Genomic DNA, 24,545 nt, shown 5'->3' with positions numbered 1-24,545 from the left:
CCAGCTGCAGGGTAGCAGGAGAAGCAGGGTAGAACAGACACCCATGGGTGGGGGCATCCTATAGAAAGAGACCTGGAGTGGGAGGAAGGGAGGGAGGGAATACATGGCTTGCTACAATGGTCCCACAGTAGAAGCTAAGACACTGCTGCCAACCCTGAGGTCCCACAGGGCAAGCACTTGCACCAGTGGGGAGTGGTGGTGAGCTCCCCGGCTCTGAGGGCATCCAAGCAGGGACCGAATGGCAACTTTCAAGGATTCTTTGAATAGTATTCCTGCCTTGGTGGAAGGAGAAGACTGTGTGCCAAGCATTGCTTCAGTCCCTGCCAGAATGACTTCATCAACAAAATTATTGAGTACTTGGGCTGCGTTCTAGGGATTCCAAAAGAGGTAAAACATAGCCCCCACCCTTGAGGGAAAAGCAGACCTTCAGGCATCCCTCTGTCCAGGTAGAGAGCCCAAGACCCAAGGGAAATGGGAGGAGTTCATCTTTATTGTTGAGCACCTACTATGTGCCAGGCATCATGCTAGGTCCTTTATATTCAGGATATTATTTGTACTCCTCACAACAAGCCTATGGGGTGGCTCCTACTAGTATCCCCATTTTAGAGATAAAGGGTCCCCACGTCCTCACAGAGGTGGACAGTGGTGGAACTTGGGTCCATGTGACCCCAAGGCCCATGCACTTTTCCCTGAACCATACTCTCTTGTTAGGCAGCCTTTTCTGCCTACCCTACTCCTCAAAGCCATGGCTTGTTCTTATAACAAGCCCATCATCTGGTTCTAGGGAAGCCTGTGAGTGCCCAGGCAGTCAGCTAGGGCAAATAAGGAGCTACATCCATCATCACTCCTGCAAAGGCAAGTTTTGGCTTTGGGCCTGGCCAGTCACTGCTGGCTCCACAGAGAATCCCCCCACTTACAAGCGTATGCACACAGGAGTCCGCTGTGGGCTCTGAGCTAACTCCCGCAGGCAAACGTCTAGACTTGGTGAGGCTGCAGGAAAGACGAGTGGCTGCTTTCTCTGTTCCCAGATTTGTGCTTGCAGAAGACAGGCTCACTGGCTGGCACTAGACACAGGGACCCTGCTGTCTGGTGCAGAGACAGACATTCAGATAGATCATCATGATGCATCTGGATAAGTGTTTGATGTAGAGATGGGCCAAGCTCTGCAAGAGAACAGTCACTCAACAAACGTTTGTTAAGAGCCTGGGAGCAATAGCAACAGCTTCCGCCTGGTGCATTTGCAGAAGACTTTCCAGAGGGAATGAAGCAGTGGGGGCCATAGCAAAGGGGGCATGGGGTTCCAGGGGAAGAGAACAGCAGGTGCAAAGGACACAGGTGGCAGAGGGGCCCAGAGTTCAGGAGCAGACCCTGAGACAAGGAGAGCTGAGGGCATGTGGTTTATTGGTGAGGTGATCCCAAGGCTCACCGGTTGGAAAGCAAAGAGAAGGAAAGGAAGCCAGGCTGTGTGACACTGCTAAGGGGTTTTGCAAGCTGTTTCACCCTGTGGTCACCTGGAGCCCAAGCCTGCTGGGAGCTCTGAAGTAGTACGGAACATGCCCTCCCAAATATCCTACCTGTGAGAGAAGGAGTTTAGGTATTTCTGCCCCAGCTCTCCAGCTGACACTGTTTGAGGGCTCCTTCCTGGAGTGCTGACTCTTCAGCCCTGCTGTCTCACCCTGCACCCAGCTCCAGTGTGCTCCTGGGACTAGAAGAAATCCCTCAGCCTGAATCTCAGGTGCTTGCAGTAAGCAGCCTTCAAGGTAGAGGTGAAAGCTGACAGAGGCAGGCACCAAGAGCCCGTGCTGCAGCAGTTCCAGAAGTTTCTAACTGTCATCAGTGACTACACTGTTGAGTCTTACAGTGTAGTCTCACCCTTGCTCAGGCGATCACGAAGAAACAGGGAAACTTGGCCCTTCAGGGTTTTGGAGAGGAAGCTGTGATTCTGCGATCTAAATCCTGCGCATCCTTCACCACCATGGGATTACGTTTAGGCGACACACACCCAGGCCACTCTTCTTCTCACCCAGAACACTATCTCTTCTCTCTGTGGCTTGGCAGGAGCAATATGTGTTCGTGCACGATGCCATCCTGGAAGCATGCCTCTGCGGCAACACAGCCATCCCCGTGTGTGAGTTCCGTTCTCTCTACTACAACATCAGCAGGCTGGACCCCCAGACCAACTCCAGCCAGATCAAAGACGAATTTCAGGTATGGGCAAGTCCCGGGCTCGGTGACCCAGCCAACTTCAGCGGCACTGAGCACATTCAGGGGGTTTTCTTTGTGAGAATGGGTAAGCCTAGTGCTTCCAGTGTCGGCAGCGTTGGACAGCTGCAGAATGAATTCCAGAACCTTCGATGCACAGCCACAAGCAACTATTAACCAGTCACTCGGTGACTGCTGACACATGTTTTTAATTGTGATCATGTGTTTAACTTACTTCTAGTCTAGTCCTAGTTGTGGGTGGAAAAGTTTCTAAACACAGGTGTGAGTTTCGTGCTCCGCCATCCCTAAAGGGACTCGGATTTTCTTGCCATTTCTGTACAATTGGAGTGTATTGGTCCTAGATCCTCACTACTCAAAGTGGGGTCTGGAGACCAGCACCATCACCTTCACCTGGGAGTTCATCAGGAATGTAGAATCCTGGGTCCCACCCATATCTAGAATGTGCAGTCTAACAAGATCTCCATATGATTTGTCTGCACATTAAACTTTGAGAAGCACCATCCCAGAGCTCAGCTCAGCCCAGGCATGGCAGATCTGCACCTTGCAGCCCATGTGGCCAGAATGGTGGCACCTTTGGTCTGGAGGTCTGGACATGTATCACTGAGTAAGCCAAGAGTCCAACCTGTTGTCCTGAGGTCCATGCCAGGGTCATCCCTGGGCAACAGGAGTTGAGAACCAGGCAGCAGGAAGCAAGGAAGTTTCAGGAATTGAGGGGCAAGTGCTCGGCCCATGATTCCACGGGCAGATACCCCAGCCAGGCCAGTTCCCCCATGCTCCCTTAAATGGAAGCTTTATTGATTGGGACAGGAGACCAAGTGCAGAATGGAGGAAAGATGGAGGCCACAGCCCCCTCCTGGGTGCACAGAGCATCTGGTCTCCTGGCTGGACAATTCAGCTCTGGCCCCACACTTGCAAGACTCAATCTGCAGAACACAGCCCTGAAATTTTCCAGATGCCTAGATCTTGCCCCCCTGGGGATCTCTCACCCATCCTGAGCAGCTCGTTCCAAAAACCACTTTCTCTGAGAGGAGCATTGGGGAAATCCTTTCCCTCCTTCTACAACATTTCAAGGGATACGTAACACTCATTAGAGATTCCCCAGCCCCAGCCCCACCCCCACCCTCTCACCTCCTGGCTGGCCCACCCTTTACAGAGATGAGCAGGTTGACAGGTGTTGGCAGCCTGTTTCTGCTCTGCACGTGGGCGTGCCGCCCTGCGGCCTTGGCATCATGGGGGTGTCACACAGCCCTGACAGGGGCTCTCAGCTCCCAGGGCATGGAGCAGCCAACAGGAGATGGCGGCATATCACACAGGAGAAGAACAAGTCCTGGGGGTGGGGGGGCGGGGCCTGGAGGGCCAAGCTTGGAGGACGGAGATAGGATGGGGTAGGCTGAGTTTGAGCCTCGCTGTCTGCTCTGTTTGAGGCAACCGCCTAAGCAGTGCCTACCTATCTGTCTTTGCGCCCTACAGACCCTCAACATCGTGACTCCCCGAGTCCGGCCCGAGGACTGCAGCATTGGGCTTCTGCCCCGGAATCACGATAAGAACCGGAGCATGGATGTCCTGCCTCTAGACCGCTGCCTGCCCTTCCTTATCTCGGTGGATGGGGAACCCAGCAATTACGTCAATGCCGCTCTGATGGACGTAAGCTGAGCCCTGGCTGGCACTCACTGGGAAGTCTCTTCGAGGTGGAGATGGCTGGAGCCCAGGGCACTGACACCCCACACCACCACCCCCAGACAGCCTCTCCTTGCTTCTCATCTTCTGGCCCCAAGGACCGTTACTCCCCCTGAAGGCTCTGGTCCAAACCTGTATACAAGCTGTGTTCTTGGCTCTTTGCTCCCATAAGCTTGGAAAGAATGGACCAAAAGCATAAAGTGTGTGTCCATGACAGCATGGCACAGGCCTGCCCAGTACCCCCTCCCACTGCCTATAGAGCTGACTCTCAGCCTTCTGTTCAGTTCAGGAAACATTCTATATGCCAGGCCTTGGCCTGAGCCCTGGGAATGCAAGATGGTACAGACATGGGTTCTGCCCTCGGGGAGCTCCCAGGCAGGTTCCCAGATAACCCCTGTGCAGAAGCAAGAATGAGACTGGAAGGTAGCAAGTGATCAGTAAGTGGTTACTGGACAAGTGATGGGATGTGGCAAAGGGGGCATAGAAGGGGACAGGCCATGTTCCTGACTATTCCGTCAGGGGTACTGTCTCCTGCTTTCTCAGCATCAAGTCCAAGAAGGGCACTCCCACCCTGACCTGGTTTAGGAGTCATGACCCCAATGAGGAGGTCATGTCCTTGCCCCAGTGAGTCCTTGCTCCTGACTCATAGGCTTCCCCACTGGGTCCTTCACCTCCTTCCTGTGGTCATCCCTCCACCTCCTGAATATAGAGATATTTGCAGCAGAAAGGAGCCATGGATCATCTGGTCTCATCCTTGTACTTTTTAGCAAAGGAAACTGAGGTCAGAAAGAGGAAGAGACTTGCTCAAGGTCACCCCCAGAAAGCTAGTGGCAGAGCCAGAACCCAGAACTCACACTCTAGAATTCATTCCATGGGCCTCCCCACAGTTTGTGCAATCCAAGAAAATACAGACATCTCGCCTCCCGAGGCTCAGGACCAAGAATACCATTGCCTGATTGGAAATAAGCTCTTCCAGGTTCCCCTCCCCGCTCATGTCCAAGGTCACGTCCATCCAGCCCACATGGACTTCCCATCTCCCCCAGAACAGGCAGGAATGTGCAATGCCCTCTCTTGGGGTCAAAGCCAACTACCTCTCTGACCTCTGATCGTCCTGAAAATCTCCCCAAGGGCCCTTGGTGTTGGAGGCAGGGAAGTGATGGGAGCTCAATGCCTATCAGCTCTGTCGGGGACTGCCCTGGCCTCTGTCCACAGGGGGAGTCCTCCATGGACTCCCTCCTATGGGTCCCAAAGCGGGAGCTTTGTCCTGGTCAGATCAAATAGCTAGATGTGGAAGGGAAACCTCTGGCTTTAGCTTAGAGTCCTCCAAGATCAATGTGTGCATGTACGTGTATGTGTGCGTGCGTGTGTGTGTGTGTGTGTGTGCGCGCGTGCACATGTGGTGGGGGACAAGAGATGGGGCCTGGGGGTGTAATCACACTTCCAAGTTCCTCATTGCTTTTTCTCCCACTTGTCCCAACTCTCTCTCCCTGGCTTCCTCATCTATGCAAGGATCAAACATGCTTCTGGCCTCTACTTAGTAGATTAGATGCTGCCTGGAGCCAAATGCCTTCTGCCAAGCTCTGATGCTGATTGTGTTCTCTTTGTCCACAGGGCATTTCTCCTGTGAGCCGTCACTAGGCCTTTGCCTTTCTTACAAAAAAAAAAAAAAAGGTCCTTATCTGTATTCCAGTTCAGTCTGTGCATTATCTGGTAACCATAGCAGCTTTGCTCCTAGCAGAAAAATATGAAGTCCTCTGGGCTAATTTTTAATGTTTCCCCTGGTAAAGGATGATGTTATCCATGAAATGGATTGCCGGCTGATCCCTGAAACCCGGCGGGAGCGTGGATCTCAAACATATTTTCAGATAAGGCTTTGTCAGGCATGCTGGTCTAATAGAGCATTTATCACAGAGACAGAAAGGAAAGAGAACTAACATTCACTGAGTGTTGGGCACCATGTCGGGACCTGGGACTTATCCTGACTCATTCTGTATTTGGGTATTATTGTCCCCACTTTCCAGATGAAATACTGAGGCTCAGAGTATTTGCGTGACTGTCTCCAGGTTGACTAGCTCAGAAAGGGTGAAGCCCGGGGTCTGGATTCTGTCTTTTGACTCTTAAAATCTAGATTCTTTTCCATGTCTGGAAATGGCTCAGAGACCTGCTATCTGCAGCTGGAGTTTGGGTTTTGGAGAAACTAAATATTCTGCCCCCCCAGCCCCCCCCCACCCTTTGATCATTGCACTGGCCAGGAGAAGGCCCTTGGAAGACGGGACCCTGGTGTCTGCATGACATCCACAGTCACAAGGCATCAAGAAATCATTTATGTAATATGGTTGGCAGGGTCTTTTGTCCAGCTCTTCCCCTGGTTTGGATGGGCAAGCCCCTCTTTCCTCCCCATCTTCCTGCTGCCACAGGGCCTGTCTCTCAAGAAAGCTTGTTAAGAAGATAGGCTGTGGACAATCTCCGGTTTCATGGGCCACTAAAGGAGAAGCCCTCCAATTTTTCCAAACACCTTCTCACAAGATACTGTAATAAATAGGGCCCTGCCAAAGCTTCCCACATAGCCCAGACTCTCTCAAGCTATTTTCTGTGGGCCTCACTTTCCCTGTCTGTAACATGGAACTGAGTATATTCATTTGTTTGCTGGACCTGTACTGAGGGTCTCATGTGTCAGCCACACCACCAATGCCAAGGATGAAGAACCACGTCAGGGATGTTTCTGTCCTGCCAGTGGGCTCAGAGCCCCGTTCATGTGTCCTGGTCTTTTCAAATACAAATCTCATTCACTCTGCATGACAACCATCCCAGAATGGGAGTTGTGATTCCCATTTTCCAGATTAGAAAGATCTAATAACTTGCCAGGGCTTAGCACCACAGTCTTGCTACAGAGACAGATGAGCACTTAGCACTCTACAAATGATGCTCGGATGGATGGGTGGATGGATGGATGGATGGATGGGCGGGTGGATGACTGATAACCTACAAGTCAGAAGGCTGGATTTGAACCCCAGGTCTGCCTGACGCTAAAACCTGAGCACTGTCCACTGCCCATTGCCTCACAGCACACCATGCCCACCTTCTGACAAGCCACCTCCGCCCTCGTTCTGGCCTTGGAGCGGGAGCGAGCCTCCTGCAACAGAAGCCCCTTCAGGAGGCTCTCTGCCTTGGGCCGAGCCATCCCCTCCTCCAGCATTGTGGGCACAGGAACACAGATATCCCCAGTGTCCCAGGAGGTGCTTTGGGCAGCAAAGCAGCAAATCTGCATCCAGAATCTTTCATTTCATATTGTAATAATGATTATTTGCTGAGCTCTAAACATAAATAATTTATTTGGATAATCCCCAGCCGAGTGACACTTTGCTCATGAAATGTCTTAGTTTAGAGGAGAATGAGTTCGTTATGAGAAAGGCCCCCTTGGCCACTGGGGGCACCCACAGATGACAGAACAGGTAGGTGTCTTGTGCAATCTGTTCAGCAGGCTCACGGGCCTCTGGCAGCCATGCAAGCCTCCTCCCCATCAGAATATCACTGCTGGGTGTGTCCTTCACGAAGCCTGTGTCATTCCTTTGTCAGAGCCACAAGCAGCCTGCTGCCTTCGTGGTCACCCAGCACCCTCTACCCAACACCGTGGCGGACTTCTGGAGGCTGGTGTTCGACTACAACTGCTCCTCCGTGGTGATGCTGAATGAGATGGACACTGCCCAGGTAGGAGGGGCCCGGCCACCACCCAGGTGCTCGGGTGCATTCAGGCGGCCATGCCCGAGAGTTGGAGGGAGAACGTGAGGGTCAGCATAGTGCTTCCTCCACCTAACCGAGCTGCCTGCGCGTGGGCACTGGCTGGCTGCCAGCACCAGACTAGCCCGTCCTGCTGCCAGCAGAGGCTGGGGGGTCTCTTGCCAGACCCTGACACCCCTGACCCTGCACCTTCTCACTTCCAGCAATGACTCTCCCTGCTTGTGGGCTTTGCCCAGCCCTCCTCCCCAGTCTGGGGCCAGATTCTGTTGCTTCATCCCCCAGGCACAGATGAGGGTCTTGCTCCAAATCCCACTGAGCACACTGAGCCCAGGGGCTCAGAGAGCCTCCCCAGCTCTGAGCATCTCCAGCCCTGCAGAAGAACCTGAGGCCTGGCCACACCCCCACCCAGCCTGCCCCCTCGGAGATGCAGCCCACACCAACAGAGCTGGAGCTTGAACCTTGGGCCCTTTGCCCATTAGCCAACCCAAGGATCCTGGCGTCATCACAGAGGACCCTTGTGTCCAGGCAGGCTTCATGCCTTAGCACCCCCAGGGTGTGATAGCTCCGAGCATCATGTGCCTACAGCACATCCCGGTACTCGGGACACGTGTCATGGGAAAGCTGCTGGCGCCTGCGCCCCCTCCATGGCAGGACAGCCATTCCTGGGTGGAAAAAGTGGGAATGTCCTTTTGGGTGTTTGAAAAGTGGTGTCTTGAAAGAAACTCAGGGTACCTCAGTGCACTCCTGTGTGCATGCTGGCCTTGTGTGGGAATAAAATAAAATGGATCTGAGCTGTGGTCTCAGCCCTGCAGGAGCTCACAGTCTTGCTACAGAGACAGATGAGCAAATTGTCCCAACCTCGTGTGGCAGTGCTGTAATAGAGGTCAGCTGCGAAGTGCTGTGCTGGCTGGGAACAGGGAGCAATTAATTCTGCTCAGAGGGTGAGGGAAGACTTCAAAAAGAAGGTGACTTTGGCCTTGAAGAAGCCAGCAGAAGTTTGGGGGTGTGGGGCTGAGGGAGCTGGGAAAAGGCCCTCTGAGCAGAGGGAACAGGAGGGCAAAGGCAAGGTGGTGTGAATGTGTGTGGCTTGTTTGCAGAAGAGCTGGGGTTGCGGCGGGGCTGGGGCTGGGGCCTCTCGGGAGCAGAGGAGGGGGTGAGGCTGGAAAATGCAGCAGGGTGCTGCTTGCACGGGGCTGCCCATGTGCGCTACAGAGTTTGGGCCTTGACCTGCAGCACGGTAGATGTCAGACGCTTACTTTGTAAGCAGCAGAACCCTTTCTTCGAATAAAGCTCTCATGCAGGCGCCGTATAGGGAACAGGTCTGATCAAGAGCTGCTCATGGTGAAGCCACCTGGGGTGGGGGTTAAGCTCCCTCCAGACTGGTCTTCTGCCCCCCCCCATGCCTCTTGGAGAGTCAGGACTCTGGGTGGCTTTGTGAACCCCCAGGCTTCCTAGGAGCACTGTGAGACAGCACTCGCAGTCCAAGGAGGAGAGAGACGGCAGCGTGTAAGCCGAGGTGTGGCTGAGTTCCCATTAGAAAGCCGCATCTGGGGACCAGTGAGGAGGAGAAGCTGCAGGGAAACCTGCCAGCCAGGAGACAGCGGAGGAGGATGTTGCAAATGCCCAGAAAAGAGAGGTGGGGGTCTGAACTGAGGAGGTGGCTGGCAGGCGGGACGGTGGGGCTGGGAGGTAGGAGCTGCGCTTCCAGATCCAAGTCCACGGTTTTGGGGAGCCGTTGGATGCAGGAGGTGAAGGAGAAGGAGAAGGTGCGGATGGTGGCAGGGGCCCAGGTCTGGGTAGTCAGGTGTCTGGGGGTAGGCAGGAGGAGGCGGGGTGGGGGGAGCTGGAGTGCCCAGTGGGACGCTCGAGGGAGAGATGTGCGGGAGAGATGCGCTTGTTCTTCAGCCATATCTGTGGAGTATCTGTTACCCACCAGGAGCTATTCTAGGTGTTTGGAACGCATTGTGAATAAGAGCAAGCAAAACAGCAGACTCCCATCTCTGCTGCAACTTCTGTTCTAAAGTGGAGGAGACAGTCAATAACAAACACCCTATAATGTACTTTAATTATATGTTAGAAGGTGATGAGTATATGGAAAAAACTATGAGGGCAGGGTAAGGAAGATTGGAAGGCGGATTTGGGGCCCGGAATACAATTGTGATAGAGGGATCAAGGCAGGCCCTATTGAGGAGGTCACGTAGAAGCTTACTTTTGAAGGAAGTGAGAGAACGAGCCGTGTGACCATCTCCAGGAAGAGCATCATGGGGAGAAAGGACAAACCACACCAACACTTTATGGCGGGTTCGTGCCTGGCACGTTTCAGGAACAGCACAGAGGCCACTGTGACTGGAACACAGTGGAAGTGGGAACAACAGCAGCAGGTGACCCAGAGACATGGCAGGACCAGGTCATGGAGGGCCTTGGGGGTCATAGGAAGAACTTGAGGTTTTACTCTGAGAGAAGAAGGGAGCCACTGACAAGTTTTTGAGGAGAGGAATGACACACTTTGACTTTTTTTTTTTTTTAAATCATCCCTCTGCCTACTGTGTTGAGAACAGACTGTTGGTGCAGGAAGTGGGGGAGGGTGTTTGCTAAGGGAGCGAGCAGAGAGGACGGAGAGGAGGAAGCTTCTGCAGTCATCCCAGGTGACAAGTGATGGCTGCTTGAACCCGGGGCTAGCAATGGAGTGGATTCCGGATATATCCCGACCAAATACCTGATAGACTGAATAGGGAGTGTGAGAGAAAAAAGGTGACTCCAAGATTTGGGGCTCAAATGGTAGATGACTGGAATCCAAGATAACCATGAAATTAAATGGATTCCCATAAAACAAAGACCGCTGTGGAGTTCCAGACTCAGAAGGCACAGCCGTCCTGTTCCTTTGCCTAAAAAAGTAAAACCATGAACTCTGCTCCACGAGCCCCTGGGTGAAGTAGAGGCTGTGAAAGCCTGTTTGCCGTTCACCTTTTCCAGAATCCCGTTTTGCAAAACCAGAGCTCAGGCACGGAGGAGGAGTCTCCAAGAACCTCACTTTGAGACATGGAGAGAAGCAGGGGTCAAGGTCATTGGCTCTAGCTCCCCCTTCCAGGGTGGGTCTTGGATAAACAGGTTTCTCAGCCCCAGATGTTGGTACAGCCTTTGAGAATTGATTTCCCTAAATGCAAAAACATCAGGCTCAGAAGAGCTGTGGGGTTGGCTGCCATATGCTGCTGGCAAGCGTCCCCTAAAATCGGCAGATGAATAGAGCACTTATTGATATAAATATCATCACCACAACAGCTGGGTGCCTTGCAAAAATAAACAATGACACCGCATGAGCGTCAGAAAAGCCGCCCTCAGCACCTGGAAGGGCGGTTCTTTGAAGTGGTATCAGCATTTGCCCGCCAGCATGCCCGTGCCAGGACAGCCTCGGGTCTGCACAGATGGGTCTGCCCTAGGGCCTGAGCATCAGCAGAGGACCAGTGCCACATCCTGTGGTTTGACAGGGGACCAAACCTATCCGGGCTCGTATTGAGGGTTGTGGCAGGACGACCTGTAAGTTACCGCAAAGTAAGGTGGAGGAGAGGCTGAGACCTCCCCGAGTGCCTTATTTTCTTGCACTGCTCAGAATCCTATACTGCATCATTCAGTCAGCCATCCCCGGTCACAGATACTCTCCCATTCTCCACAGTGGCTTCTGTTCAAAGATAATTCCAAGCAGTGGGGGCTGAAGATAAAGACTCTGAAGGCCACTACAGGTATTCAACCTTAGAGATTTTTTTTTTGTTGTTAGCTCTTTAGGACTCACTCTAAGGCCTGTGATCAGATTAGTGGGGCAATATCCTAGAACCACAACATCCAGTAAATGGCACTGTGGTTTCCAGTGGGCACCTCTGAAAGAACCTTTCCAGTCACACCCAATAGCACTGACACAAGATCCCTTCCATCCTCGTGGGCTCTATGGATAGCCCAGAGTCCATGGGGAACAGACACCAAAAAGGAGCCTTCTTCATGGTCATGCCACACCCGCCATATTGTTTAGACACCTCAGGAGATCCTCTGTGCCAGCCATGGGGTGGGGCTGTGCAGTAGACAGAATCATGTCCCCTCACCCCCAAAGATGTCCACATCCTTGTCTCTAAACCGGCAAATGTGTTGTCTTACAGAGTAGAAGGGACTTTGCAGATGTGGTAAATTTAAGGATGCTGAGATGTGCACATTGTCCTGGGTTATCCAGGTGGGCCCAATATTAAGGTCCTAGTAAGAGGGATGCAGGAAGATCAGAGTCAGTGGTGTTGGAAGCAGACCATGGGGTGATGGAAGCAGAAAGTGGAGAGATACGGCCACAGGCCAAGGAATGCTGGCCGCCTCTCAAACTGGAGAAGATGAAGAATGGATTGTCCCCTGCAGACTCCAGAAAGGAACACAGACACCTTGGCTGACACTTTGATTTTAAGCCTTTAATGCTCATTTCAGGTTTCTGACCTCCAGATAATAAATTTGTGTTACATTAAGCCACCACATTTGTGGTGATTTGTTGCATCAGCCATAGAAAACTAAGACAGGCAATAAAACTGAAAACAGGAATTCAGACCCAGAGGTACAGGGCATCAGTGTCAGTGCAGGGTGTGAGACTGAAATCCTGGGAACATCCTGAGTCAGCAGTGTTGGACTGGAAAGTGGTTCAAGCTGGAGAAATGCATGTCTGAATCAGAGTCCTTCAGGAACCATGAGAGAACAAGATGGGGAGAGCCAAGGAGAAGGCAGATGTCCACTTCACCAAACACAGGACTCTTGTGGACCCAGGAGGTCTTTTAAAGTCAAGGTGCCTGCTTTCTGGGTTGCATTCAATCCTTCAGTCATCAACATGCGTCAATTGAGAACCTTCCATGCATAAGGCACAGACCAGACATAGAACAGGACAAAAGAGGCACAAAAAACCCACAGTCCCCACGGTGCAGACATTGTGGTGAAGTCATATCTACCTGCCAGACTCCCTTTGGCATCAATTGGGATGGAATCATCTTCAGCTGGAACCATCTCAGCCAACACCCCCGAGTGGCAGGAAGAAGCTGACCGGGAAGCAGAAGGGATGGAAGAGCCAGTGTCCAGGCAGCATGTCACATTGCTCCCGAGCTCTGTGGGCAGCTCTGGAAGAACCCAGCAGATGACCACCACACATCACCCCACCAGCCTGGAATCAGGTTTGGGGTCAATGAGACCCAGTGTCACTTTGGCTGTCTCCACACAGTAAGTGCTAGGTTTTTAGGATTCCTTGAATATCCTACACATTGATTACACTGGCTCTGCTTGCAGCATCCCTGAGTTTCTCAATGTTTCACTTGTCACTCATTCTTGGGAGGACACGTTATTTTGCTTATATCTTAGAGATTTTATCATCTAAATGTTCTCCGAACACCTTTGATATTTCCCAGGTCCTTCCTCCATAGACCTATTTTAGAAGCTTTTGTTTTCTGAACTGTATTTACAAATTAATCATTTGTTAGTTTTACTTGTTTATTTTTCCACGAACATAACTACCCCAATGAATTTCTGATTGGCAGACAGAGCTAACACGAGATGGTCTAATTCCAGCCCAAAGCCAGAGATTCGGTGTCCTCCTCTCCAAGACAACAATGTGATTCCCTTAGGCTTTCAAAGATGTTGGAGATATCTCATTGGCTTCTCCTGTCAACTTTATGGACCCCCACTTTGGAAATCACTGATCTGCCTGGAGTCCATTTCCCCTCATTCTGCACATCAGGAAGCTGAGGTCCAGGCAAGAAAAAGGATTTATCCAAAGCCCCATAACCCATCACTGACTTGGGCCCACTAGGGATTGTGAAGATTTTGGTCACCATTTAAACAATAGGATTTCCAGGGCCCTCGTGCCTGATAGTCCCTGACTGGTACCTGGGTATATGGAGCAGGAAGGAATGTTCTTTGGTTTAAAACAAACAAGAGCTCTATAAAAACTGAGTCGCCCAGTTCTGAGGCTCCAACCGTGGAAAGTCTGAGAGTTCAGGTGATGCTAGGCCAGGTAGAAAGGTGAGGGAGGGTGAGACCAAGAACGGTGCATTCCCATGGAACTTCTAGAAGTGAGAGAGGCAAGCAAGTCTGTCACCCTCCCAAGAGAAAAGCAGGGGTGATGTTTCAGGAATGTCTTTTGTTGTCATTGTGTCTGCAAGGGAAATAGCAAGCATTGATAGCCCCATTTTTATCTCAGCTTGTGAAAACAGCCTAACATGCTGGGAAAACCCACAGAACACCCAAGTCTATGTCTCCGAGAGCCTCAAGTCTGACTTTGCAAGGGGCTGTGTTTCTGTTCCAGTGGGAGTAACAGTAGAATAAGAAGTCTGGGCCTGTGAGACCTGACTTCAAGTTCTAGCCCTGCCACCTACTTGCTACCTTAAGCCAGTTTCATAACTTGTACCAAGTCTCAGTGTGATCATCTATTAAATTCATGTAACCCAGAGGTCAGCTAAGTTCACTCTGTCCTTCAAGATTTCATTGAAATGGGCTGTTTCCTCTCCCCCATCCTGTGGCCAAGTCTATTGTCTACCCCACAGATTTCTGGGAATTGCAAGGGAGTCCTGTTTGCATGTATACTTCCCAATTCCTGCTTGGGCCTTACTGGAGGCAAGGTGGGATTGGAATCCCAGTAATGCCCATGACCAAAGGTTGAACATTGCATATCCTCATTCTTAACCCCCCCCCACCTTGCCTCCTCACCCTTGGCATGTGGCAGCACATCTCCCCCCTCCCCACTCTGCTGCCCAAACCACTTCCTGCCTCTACCTCTCCTCCCATGCCTCTCCTAGTGATGCCACCTTCTACCCAAAAGTTGTGCCTTTCTTAAGCTGCACAGTTGCACTCTTTTTTTAACATACAGTATTACATATAATGAACATGCACTACTGTATTAGTTTGGTATTTATAATATAGCAGTTCAGCAATGCCATAGGTTACTCAGTGCTCATCAAGTATGTGCACCTCCAATTCCCTTCACCTTTTTCACCCAACCCTCACCCACCGCCCCTCTGGTAACCATCACTTTGTTCTGTATAGTTAAGGGTCTGTTTTTTGGTTTGTCTCTTTTTTACTCCATTGTTCCTTTGTTCTGTGCCTTAAATTCCACATATGAATAAAATCATATGGTATTTGTCTTTCTCTGACCTCGCTTAGCATTTTACTCTCTAGATCCATCCATGTTGTTGCAAATGGGAAGATTTCATTCTTTTTTATGTGTGAATAATATTCTGTATATATACTACTACTTTATCCATGCATCTATGGATGGACATGTAGGCAGCTTCCATAATCTGGCTATTATAATTAATGTTTAATAAACATCAGGTGCATGTATCCCTTTGAATTATTTTTTTTAAAGATTTTTATTTATTTATTGAGAGAGAGAGAGAATGGTAGAGAGAGAGCACGAGAGGGAAGAAGGTCAGAGGGAGAAGCAGACTCCCCACCGAGCAAGGAGCCCGATGTGGGACTCGACCCCGGGACTCCAGGATCACCTGAGCCGAAGGCAGTCGCTTAACCAACTGAGCCACCCAGGCACCCCCTTTGAATTATTTTTAATACTTGGGGTAAATACCCAATAGTGCAATTACTGAATCATAGGGTAGCTCTATTTTTAACATTTTGAGGAACCTCCATACTGTTTTCCACAGTGGCTGCACCAGTTTGCATTCCCACCAGTAGTGCATGTGGGTTCCTTTTTCTCCACATCCTTGCCAACACCTGTTATTTCTTATGTTTTTGGTTTTAGCCATTTTGACAGATGTGAGGTGATATCTCATTGTGCTTTTTATTTCATTTCCCTGATGATAAGTGATGTTGAGCATCTTTTCATGTATCTGTTAGCCCTCTGAATGTCTTCTTTGGAGAAATATCTGTTCATGTCTTCTGCCCACTTTTAATTGGATTGTTTTTGGTGTTAAGTTATATAAAGTCTTTATATATTTTGGATACTAACCTTTTATCAGATAGGTCATTTGCAACTGTCTTCTCCCATTCAGCAGATTGACTTTTGGTTTTGACTGTTGGTTGTTTCCCTCGCTGTGCAGAAGCTCTTTATTTTGATGTAGTACCAATAGTTTATTTTTGCTTTTGTTTCCCTTACCTCGGGAGACATAGCTAGAAAGATATTGTTATGGTTGATGTCAGAGAAATTACTTCCTGTGTTCTCTTCTAGGATTTTTATGGTTTCAGGTCTCACATTCAGGTCTTTGATCAAATTAGAAGTTAGTTTTTGTCTATGGTGTAAGAAAGTGGTCCAGTTTCATTCTTTTGCATGTTGCTGTCAAGTTTTCCTGATACCATTTCTGAAGAGACTGCCTTTTTGCAATTAGATATTCTTTCCTTTGTTAAAGATTAATTGACCATATAATTGTGGGCTTATTTCTGGATTTTCTGTTCTGTTTCATTGATCTATATGTCTGTTTTAGTACCAGTACCATACTGCTTTGATTACTACAGTTGTTTAATGTAACCTGAAGTCTGGAGTTGTGATGCCTCCAGCTCTGCTCTGCTTTTTTGAGATTACTTTGGCTATTCAGGATCCTTTGTGGGTTCCATAAAATTTTAGGATTTTTTAGTTCTCTGAAAACTGCTATTGGTATTTTGATAGGGATTTCATTAAATGTGTTCGTTGCTTTGGGTACTATAGACATTTTAACAATATTGGTTCTTCCAGTCCATGAACACAGAATATCTTTCCATTTCTTTGTGTCATCTTCAATTTCTTTCATGAGTATTTTATAGTTTTCGGAGGACATGTCTTTCACCTCTTTGGTTAGGTTCATTCCTAGGTATCTTATTATTTTGGGTGCTATTGTAAATGGGATTATTTTCTTAATTTGCTTTCTGCTGCTTCATTATTGGCATATACAAATGCAGTAGATTTCTGTCATTGATTTTGTATCCTGTGACTTTACTGAATTCATTTATCAGTTCTAATAGTTTTTTTTTAATTCAATTAGCCAACGTATAGTAGTATATCATTAGTTCTAATAGTTTTTATGATGAAGTCTTTTGGCTTTTCTTATATATAGTATCATGTCACCTGCAAATAATGAAAATTTTACTTCTTCCTTACCAGTTTGGATAGCTTTTATTCATTTTTCTTATCTGAAGAAATTTTCTTTCTTAGCTAGGACTTCTAGTATTCTAATGAAAAGTGGTCAGAGTAGACCTCCTTCTGGTGTTCCTGAACTTAGTGGAAAAGCTCTCAGGTTTTCCCCATTTAAGATGATGTTAGCTGTGAGTTTTTCATATAAGGTCTTTAATATGTTGAGATTTGTTCCCTCTAGATCTACTTTGTTGAGGTTTTTTTATCATGAATGGATATTGTACTTTATCAAATGTTTTTTTCTGCATCTATTTATATAATTATATGGTTCTTATCCTCTTATTAATATGATGTATCACATTCATTGATTTGCAAATATTAAACCATCCTTGTATCCTGGGAATAAATCCCACCTGATTTTTGTGAATGATTTTTTTAGTGTATTGTTGAATTCAGTTTGCTAGGATTTTGTTGAGGATTTTTCATCTGTGTTAATCAGGGATATTGGCCTGTAGTTCTCTTTTTTTGTGGTTTCTTCATTTGCTTTTGGTATCAGGGTAATGCCAGCCTTATAGAATGAATTTGGAAGTTTTCCATCCTTTCCTACTTTTTGGAATATTTTGAGAATAGGTCTTAACTCTTCTCGAAATGTTTGGTACAATTCACTGTGAAAGCATCTGGTCCTGGGCTTTTGTTTGTTGGGAGTTTTTTGATTACTGGTTCAGTTTTCTGGCTGGTAATTGGTCTGTTCAAATTTTCTGTTTGTTCCTGTTTCAGTTTTGGTAGTTTACATGTTTCTAGGAATTTATCCATTTCTTCTACATTGTTCAATCTGTTGGCATATAATTTTTCATCATAGTCTCTTACAGTCCTTTGTATTTCTGTGGTGTTGTTATTTCTCCTCTTTTGCTTCTAACTTTGAGGCTTTTTTTTTGCTTTTGATGAGTCTGGCTAAATGTTTATCAATTTTGTTGATCTTTTCAAAGAACCAGCTTCTGGTTTCATTTTTTTAGTTTCTGTATCATGTATTTCTACTCTAATCCTTATGATTTCCTTCCTTCTGCTAGTTTGGGGTTTTGTTTTTTCTTCTTTTTCTAGTTCCTTTAGGTTGTAAGGTTGGGTTATTTCTTTGAGATTTTTCTTGCTTCTTGAGGTGGGTATGTATTTTCATGAACTTCCCTCTTAGAATAGCTTTTGCTGCATCCCAAGGGTTTTGGGCTGTTATGTTTTCAGTTTTGTTTGTTTCTGTGTACTTTTTTATTTGTTCTTTGGTTTCTTGGTTAAACCATTCATTGTTTAGTAGCATGTTATGTAACCTCCATGTTTTTGTAGTCTTTCCAGATTTTTACTTATGGTTGATCTCTAGTTTCATAGCATTGTGGTCAGAAAAGATGCATGGTATGACTTTGATCTTTTTAAATTTGTTGTGGCTTGTTTTGTGGGCTAATATGTGATCTATTCTGGAGAACGTTCCATGTGCACTTGAAAAGAATGTATATTCTGCTGTTTTTAGAATAAAATGTTCTGACTATATCTGTTAAATACATCTGGTCTAGTGTGTCATTCAAACCCCCTTTTTGCTTGTTCGTTTCCTGTTTGGATGATCTGTCCATTGATACAAGTGGGGTTTTAAAGTCCCCTAGTATTACTGTATTATTATCAATTAGGTCCTTTATGTTTGTTATTGTTTTATGTTATTTGGGTGGTCCCATGTTGGATGCATATATATTTACAACTGTTATATCTTCTTGTTGGATTGTCCCCTTTATTATTATATAGTGCTCTTCTTTGTCTCTTTTTATTTGTTTTAAAGTCTATTTTGTCTGATATAAGGATGGCTACCCTGGCTTTCTTTTGACACCCATTTGCATGATGTTTCTCCATCCCCTCACTTTCAATCTGTAGGTGTCTTTAGGACTAAAATGAGTCTCTTGTAGGCAGCATACAGATGGGTCTTCTTTCTTTATCCATTCCACCACCCTTTGTCTTTTGATTGGAGCATTAATCCATGTATAGTCAAAGTAATTATTGATATATATGTATGTATTGCCATTTTGTATTTGTTTTGTGGTTGGTTTTGTAGATTTTCTCTGTTTCTTTCTTCCCTGGCTCTCTTCTCTCACAATAAGTTGCTTTCTTTATGATATATTTGGATTCCCTTTTCTTTATTTTTTGCATATCTATTACTGCTTTTGATTTTTGATTTGTGGTTATCATTAGGTTTATATATGACATCTTCTACATATAACAGTCTATATTAAGGTGATGGTTGTTTAAGTTTGAACACATTCTTTACTCCTCTCCTCCCCACATTGTAAGTTATGGTGTCATACTTTACATCCTTTCATTTTGTGAGTCGTTTGACGGATTTTTACAGATATACTTATTTTTACTGCTTTTGTGCTTCCTACTTTTCTTACTCTTACTTATAGTCTCTCCTTTCCACTCAATGAGTCCCCTGTAGCATTTCTTTAGGGCTGATTTAGTGGTCATGAACTCCTTTAGCTTTGGTTTGTCTGGGAAACTATTTCTCTCTCTTTCTGTCTGAATGATAGCCTTGCTGGATAGAGTATTCTGGGTGGCAGATTTTTCCATTCAGCACTTTGAATATATTATGCCACTCTCTTCTGGCATGCTAAAAGTTTCTGTTGAAAAATCTGCTAGCCTTGTGGGTCTTCCCTTGTAAGTTACTTCTTTTGTCTTGCTGCTTTATCACTACTTTTTGTTGTTTTAATTAAATTACTAGGTGTCTTGGTGTGGTCCTCCTTGGGTTGATTTTGTTGGGGATCTCTGTGCCTCCTGGGTCTGGGTATCTGTTTCCTTCCCCAGATGAAGGAAGTTTTTAGCTATTATTTCTTCAAATAAATTTTCTGCACCCTTTTTTCTCTTCTTCTGTTGTTCCTCTTAAGTTTGATGGAGTTACTGAGTTCCCTAAGTCTATTTTTATTTTGTATAATTTTTTCTCCCACCTGCTCAGCTTGATTACTTTCCACGACTCTATCTGCCAGGTTACTAATTAATTCATTCTTCTGCTTCCTCTAGCCTGTATTTATTCCATCTAGTATATTTTTAGTTTCATTTATTGTGTTCTTCACCTCTGATTTGTTCTTTTTTTATCTCATTGTTAAGGGCCTCATGGATGTCCTCCACTCTTTTCTCAAGTCCAGTGAGTATCTTTATGACCATTACTTCAAATTCTGTATCAGGCATACTACCTATCTCTGTTTCACTTAGGTCTCTTCCTGTGGTTTTGTCCTGCTTTTTCATTTGGGACATATGCCTCTGTTTCCTAATTTTGTCTGCCTCTTTATGTCTGTTTCTCTGTGTTAGGAAAGTCAGCCCCATCTCTTATTCTTGAAAGTAGTGGGCAGGGCAAGCACTTTTAACAAGGTGGCACTGGTCCTTTGCCAGAGGGAATGTGTCTCCACTGCTGAGACTGGGGACAATCCACAAAGCACACACAGGCAGGGCACACAGTACCCACAAGTTGTGGGCACTGGTTCTTTTCCACAGGGGATGAGCCACTGCTGCTGAGACCAGGGTGGCTGGGGCTGTTGCACAAAGTGTGCATGAGTGGGGCGTACAGTTTTAACAAGGTGCATGTGTCCTCTGCAGGTGACCAGCTTCTACCATTGCTGCCAAGACAAGTCTTACAAAGCACACAGTCAGAAGACATGGTGTTGGCAAGATTTACAGGGTCTTCTCACTCTGGCAGATCTGCCCTTTCCAGTCATGTTTGCCTAAGCACAGGGGAGCAGGGCTTGGTGTAAGCAAGTTAGGTAGTTAATGTGGGTGCTGCACTGGTTCCCACAGGTGGCCATGTGTTTATGTTGGGGGAGGGGTGGAGGAGGGAAATGACACCTGCCAGCTCCTTTGTTCCTGGAGGGGTCTCCCTGTGAACTCCACTCCTCTGGGACAAGCTCTGAGATGAATAAATAACACTCCAACCCATAGGCCCCTGGCATTTTCAAACTGCTGCTTCTAGGCTGGATCTCTGTGGGCTGTTTGTTGTGCTGTCTCTTTAAGCCTGAGGACTCAGCTTCCTAACACCCTCTGGGCTTTCCCAGAGCCAAGCCTGCTGGTTTTTAAAATTCCAGGCTTTAAGTCCCCCCTAGTTGTAAGAACTCAGAAAATTCAGTTTGGTTTCCCGGCCAGATGCTATGAGGATTCACCTTCCCCATGCCGGCTCCCTGTTGGGATAGTTTGTTTCTCTCCCCTTTCCTCACCCATAGCTCCCTCCCAAGGTTGGCCTGTAAATCAGTTTAGCTCCTACCACATCTCCACCCTTCCTACCCTCTTCAGTGTGGCCTCTTCTCTACATTTAATTGTGGAGTTTGTTCTACCAGTCTTCAGGTTATTTTCTGCATTATTTGCACTGATATGAGTGTTATCTAGTGGTATCCACAGGATGAGGTGAGCTTAGGGTCCTCCTATTGCACCATCTTCCCTAGAAGTCCTTCCTGATCTCTTTCTCATGCCTGCCCTGAGACTTTGCCATCCACCCATTCTACTGTCCTTTGTAAATAGTCTAAACTCCTACCCTTCCTCCCTGGAAACAGACTCCGATGCAACTGTCATAAGTTAAGTTCCCCCAATACATAGCACATTATTCACCCTGTGGGGCTGTTGAGAGGCAGAATTGAGAAAGATGTGCTTTGATCACCAGCCATGTGCCTTTCGCTCTCTGCCCCTTGCTTTGTACCTGCCACCTCGCCCTCAATCTGTCTTCCTTAGCTGGCCAATTATATGTTTTAATTCTTTATAGAATTTAAAGGAATTTTATATCAGGGCACCTGGGTGGCTCAGTCAGTTAAGCATCTCCCTTCGGCTCAGGTCATGATCCCAGATTCCTGGCATTCAGCCCCACATTGGGCTCTCTGCTCAGCGGGGAGCCTGCTTCTTCCTCTCCCTCTGCCTGCCGCTCCTCCTGCTTGTGTATACTCTCTCTGTGTCAAGTAAATTAATTTAAAAAATAAGGGCATTTTATAATCACTGATCTAAATTTTGAAACCAATTCAGGTGACTTTCATATTTTTCTCTTAGAAATACTAATTCAACTTCACCTTTAAGTGGCCCAGGACTGATTTCCCCTACTATGAACCTTGATAAGTAAAGTCTTTCATTTCTGAAGCTGTGTTATTACTTGGCCTTTCCATTTTATCAAAGTATTATTTAATTAACAAAAGGCATAACTAAGGTACACTGAAATGTGCTTTTAAATTGTTTATTCCAAAAATAGGCCCATATCCTAGTTTTCATTCAACTCATCAGAGCATGTTTATTTCAGTGACTAACAAGCTTTCTGGTTCCATCAGCAAGAAAATGATGTTCAACAGTGAGGCTACCTCCACATTTGTTATATTTCACGTGTGAATTTGCACTCCCAAAGGACATCTTTTCATGGCCCAAACAGCTATGGAGATCACTAGGTGGAATAATGTATGTCATCTGTTCCAGGGCTGTCCACACATGCTTGGTTTAACTTGTTCTGGCAATAAATAGCAAAAGCCCCTCTGCTTTTCTGGAAGAAGTATGGGCATTTCTAAATCATATGCAGCAAATGGACTGGCTTCCCCTCCCAGGTGTGATCAGCAACATTGGCTGTATCTGCAATGGTGAAGCCTTCCCTTTGAGAAGGCAGTATCATCCCTCCCCAGACTACTGGGTAAGAAATGGGAGTGGGGTGCCAGGACATGAAGTGGGAAAGGGCCACTGATCCAGACTCTAGGCTAGAGGATTGGAACCTATTCTTGGAGAAAGCCACTTCAAAAGGTTTTCAACTAAATTAAAAAAAAAAAAAAATGCCGAAGTTGCATTGAGTGTGCGTGCAGCCCCAGGTCAGCTGGGTTCTCATGGTCATAGAGGCAAGTGGGCCTCATTGAACCCCTGCCAATTTCCAGGGCCTTAAGAAACCCCAGGTCTCCTAGGAGCTTGGGAAGATGGCAGAGTAGGAGGACCCTGAGCTCACCCTGTCCCACATTTTCAACTAGGTATCCTCCACATCCCAAGTCAACAAATCAGAGAGTGATCCCAAGACTGGCAGAACAAACTTCACACCTAAATATAGACAAGAAGCTGCATCTGAAAGGTTAGGAAGTGACGTCAGAAAGGCAAAGGAAGACGGCCCTCAGAACAGAGGGAGCTGCATGTGCAGAGAGCAAAGAAATGAGCCCTGGCACTGGGGAACTCACCCAGGGAAGACTAAGCTCCATAACATTTGGCTTTAAAAACCAGAGGGGCCAGGGCGCCTAGGTGGTTCCATCAGTTAAGCATCTGACTTGGGATCCTGAGATCAAGCCCTGAGTCAGGCTCCACACGTGGAGCCTGCTTAAGATTCTCTCTCTCCCTCTCCCTCTGCCCCTCCCCACCCCTGCTTGTGCTCTCACTCTAAAATACATATATATTTGTGTGTGTATATATATATAACATAAAAACCAGAGGGGCTGAATTCTGTGAGCTTTAAAAGTCAGCTGACTCAGCACTGGGCAAGCCAGGAGGATGAGTGAAAGCTGGGTCACCACCCTTAAAGAGACAGCAGCCTGCACTGAAAGGCAAATTAAAGTGGCAGTTTATAGAACATTGGGGCAAATGGGAAACAGATCTGTTCATACTAATTTTGGAGTGTATTGTGGGACTTCTCTGAAACTGAGGGACCTGGCAAGCACCATGTGCCTCCTCTGCCCACCAGCATAAATACAGAGCCACCTGTGAGAGGCAGGGCTGCAGAGACACTTGTGGCCAGGTACCACACCCCTGAGTTCTCCTGAGGACTCATCCACTCCAAGTGCGCTGGCCTCCACCCTAGACTCAGGGCAAATTTTGTTAAAGCTGTACATGTGCCCCAACCAGCCAATAGGTGCACGGCAGCCTCAGTGTGTGAAGCACATCACCGTGCCCCCAGCTGCCACTCTGTGCCATAACCAGCCACTGTCACATGCCATGCCCTGCTGCACACCCACAGCCACTATCACACACCAGGCCCAGCTGCAGCCAGCCACTTTCATGCACCACTCCCAGCCTGACACCCCTGGCAGCCCTGGCCCATGGTCCGCTCTGGCCTGGGCATGCAGCCCCAAGCTCCCACAGCATTTTGGGAGATCCAGCATAGGACTAGTGGCCCAGCAAAAATTTTGCTAACACCACTGGCCCATTCCCAAGTTCCCCGGCAGCACACCCCCCTGGAGCTACCACCAGAGAGCAAGCACAGACCACAACAGGCAGAGAGTCAGCACAGACAACTGCACTGAAAGGAAAACTGACCCAGACACAACAGCACAGCATAAGCAACAAATATAGGAAACTCTCCTTAAGTGCCACATTCTGGTGAACAGGGGATGCTGCACTACAGGGCACTCCAGACCTCTTCATAATATCACTGCTTCGAAAAACAGGAGACACAGCTGACTTCCTTAACACAGAGAAACAGACACAAAGAGGCAAACAAAATGAGGAGACACAGAAATTTATCCCAAATGAAAGAACAGGGCAAGGTCACAGCCAGAGATCTAAGCAAAACAGATATAAGTAACAAACCTAATAGAAAATTTAAAGCAATGATCATAAAAATACTCACGGGACTTGAGAAAACAGTGGAGGACATCAGTGAAATATTTAACACAGAGGTAAGGAATAACATAGAGATAACGGGCTAAGTAAATGAAATGAGAAAGATGCTTGATGGAATAAATATAAGGATGGAAGAAGCAGAGAAATGAATTACTGACTTAGAAGACAGATTATTGGAAAATAATCAAACTGAACAAAAGAGAAAAAAGTTATGCAAAACAAGAAAACTTAGAGAACTGACTCCATCAAACATAATAACATTCATATTATGGGGGTCCCA

The 24,545-nt window shown here is 47.2% G+C and overlaps 1 protein-coding gene across 1 annotated transcript in view; it reads left to right on the top strand.

The window, feature by feature from the left end:
• PTPRT (protein tyrosine phosphatase receptor type T) overlaps window positions 1-24,545 on the top strand; it is an 856,863-nt gene that overhangs the window by 819,095 nt on the left and 13,223 nt on the right. Inside the window, exons 27-29 of the mRNA XM_088026646.1 lie at window positions 2,059-2,208; window positions 3,694-3,867; window positions 7,477-7,608. Coding sequence (XP_087882772.1) covers window positions 2,059-2,208; window positions 3,694-3,867; window positions 7,477-7,608 — 456 coding nt within the window. The remainder of the gene's footprint in view (window positions 1-2,058; window positions 2,209-3,693; window positions 3,868-7,476; window positions 7,609-24,545) is intronic.

Source organism: Eumetopias jubatus, unplaced genomic scaffold (assembly GCF_037043125.1).
Source record: "Eumetopias jubatus isolate StellerSeaLion01/CBP00866 unplaced genomic scaffold, mEumJub1_p1.0 scaffold_9, whole genome shotgun sequence".
In the NCBI taxonomy this organism is placed as follows: Eukaryota; Metazoa; Chordata; class Mammalia; order Carnivora; family Otariidae; genus Eumetopias; species Eumetopias jubatus.
This window is presented reverse-complemented; position numbering and strand designations above follow the sequence as displayed.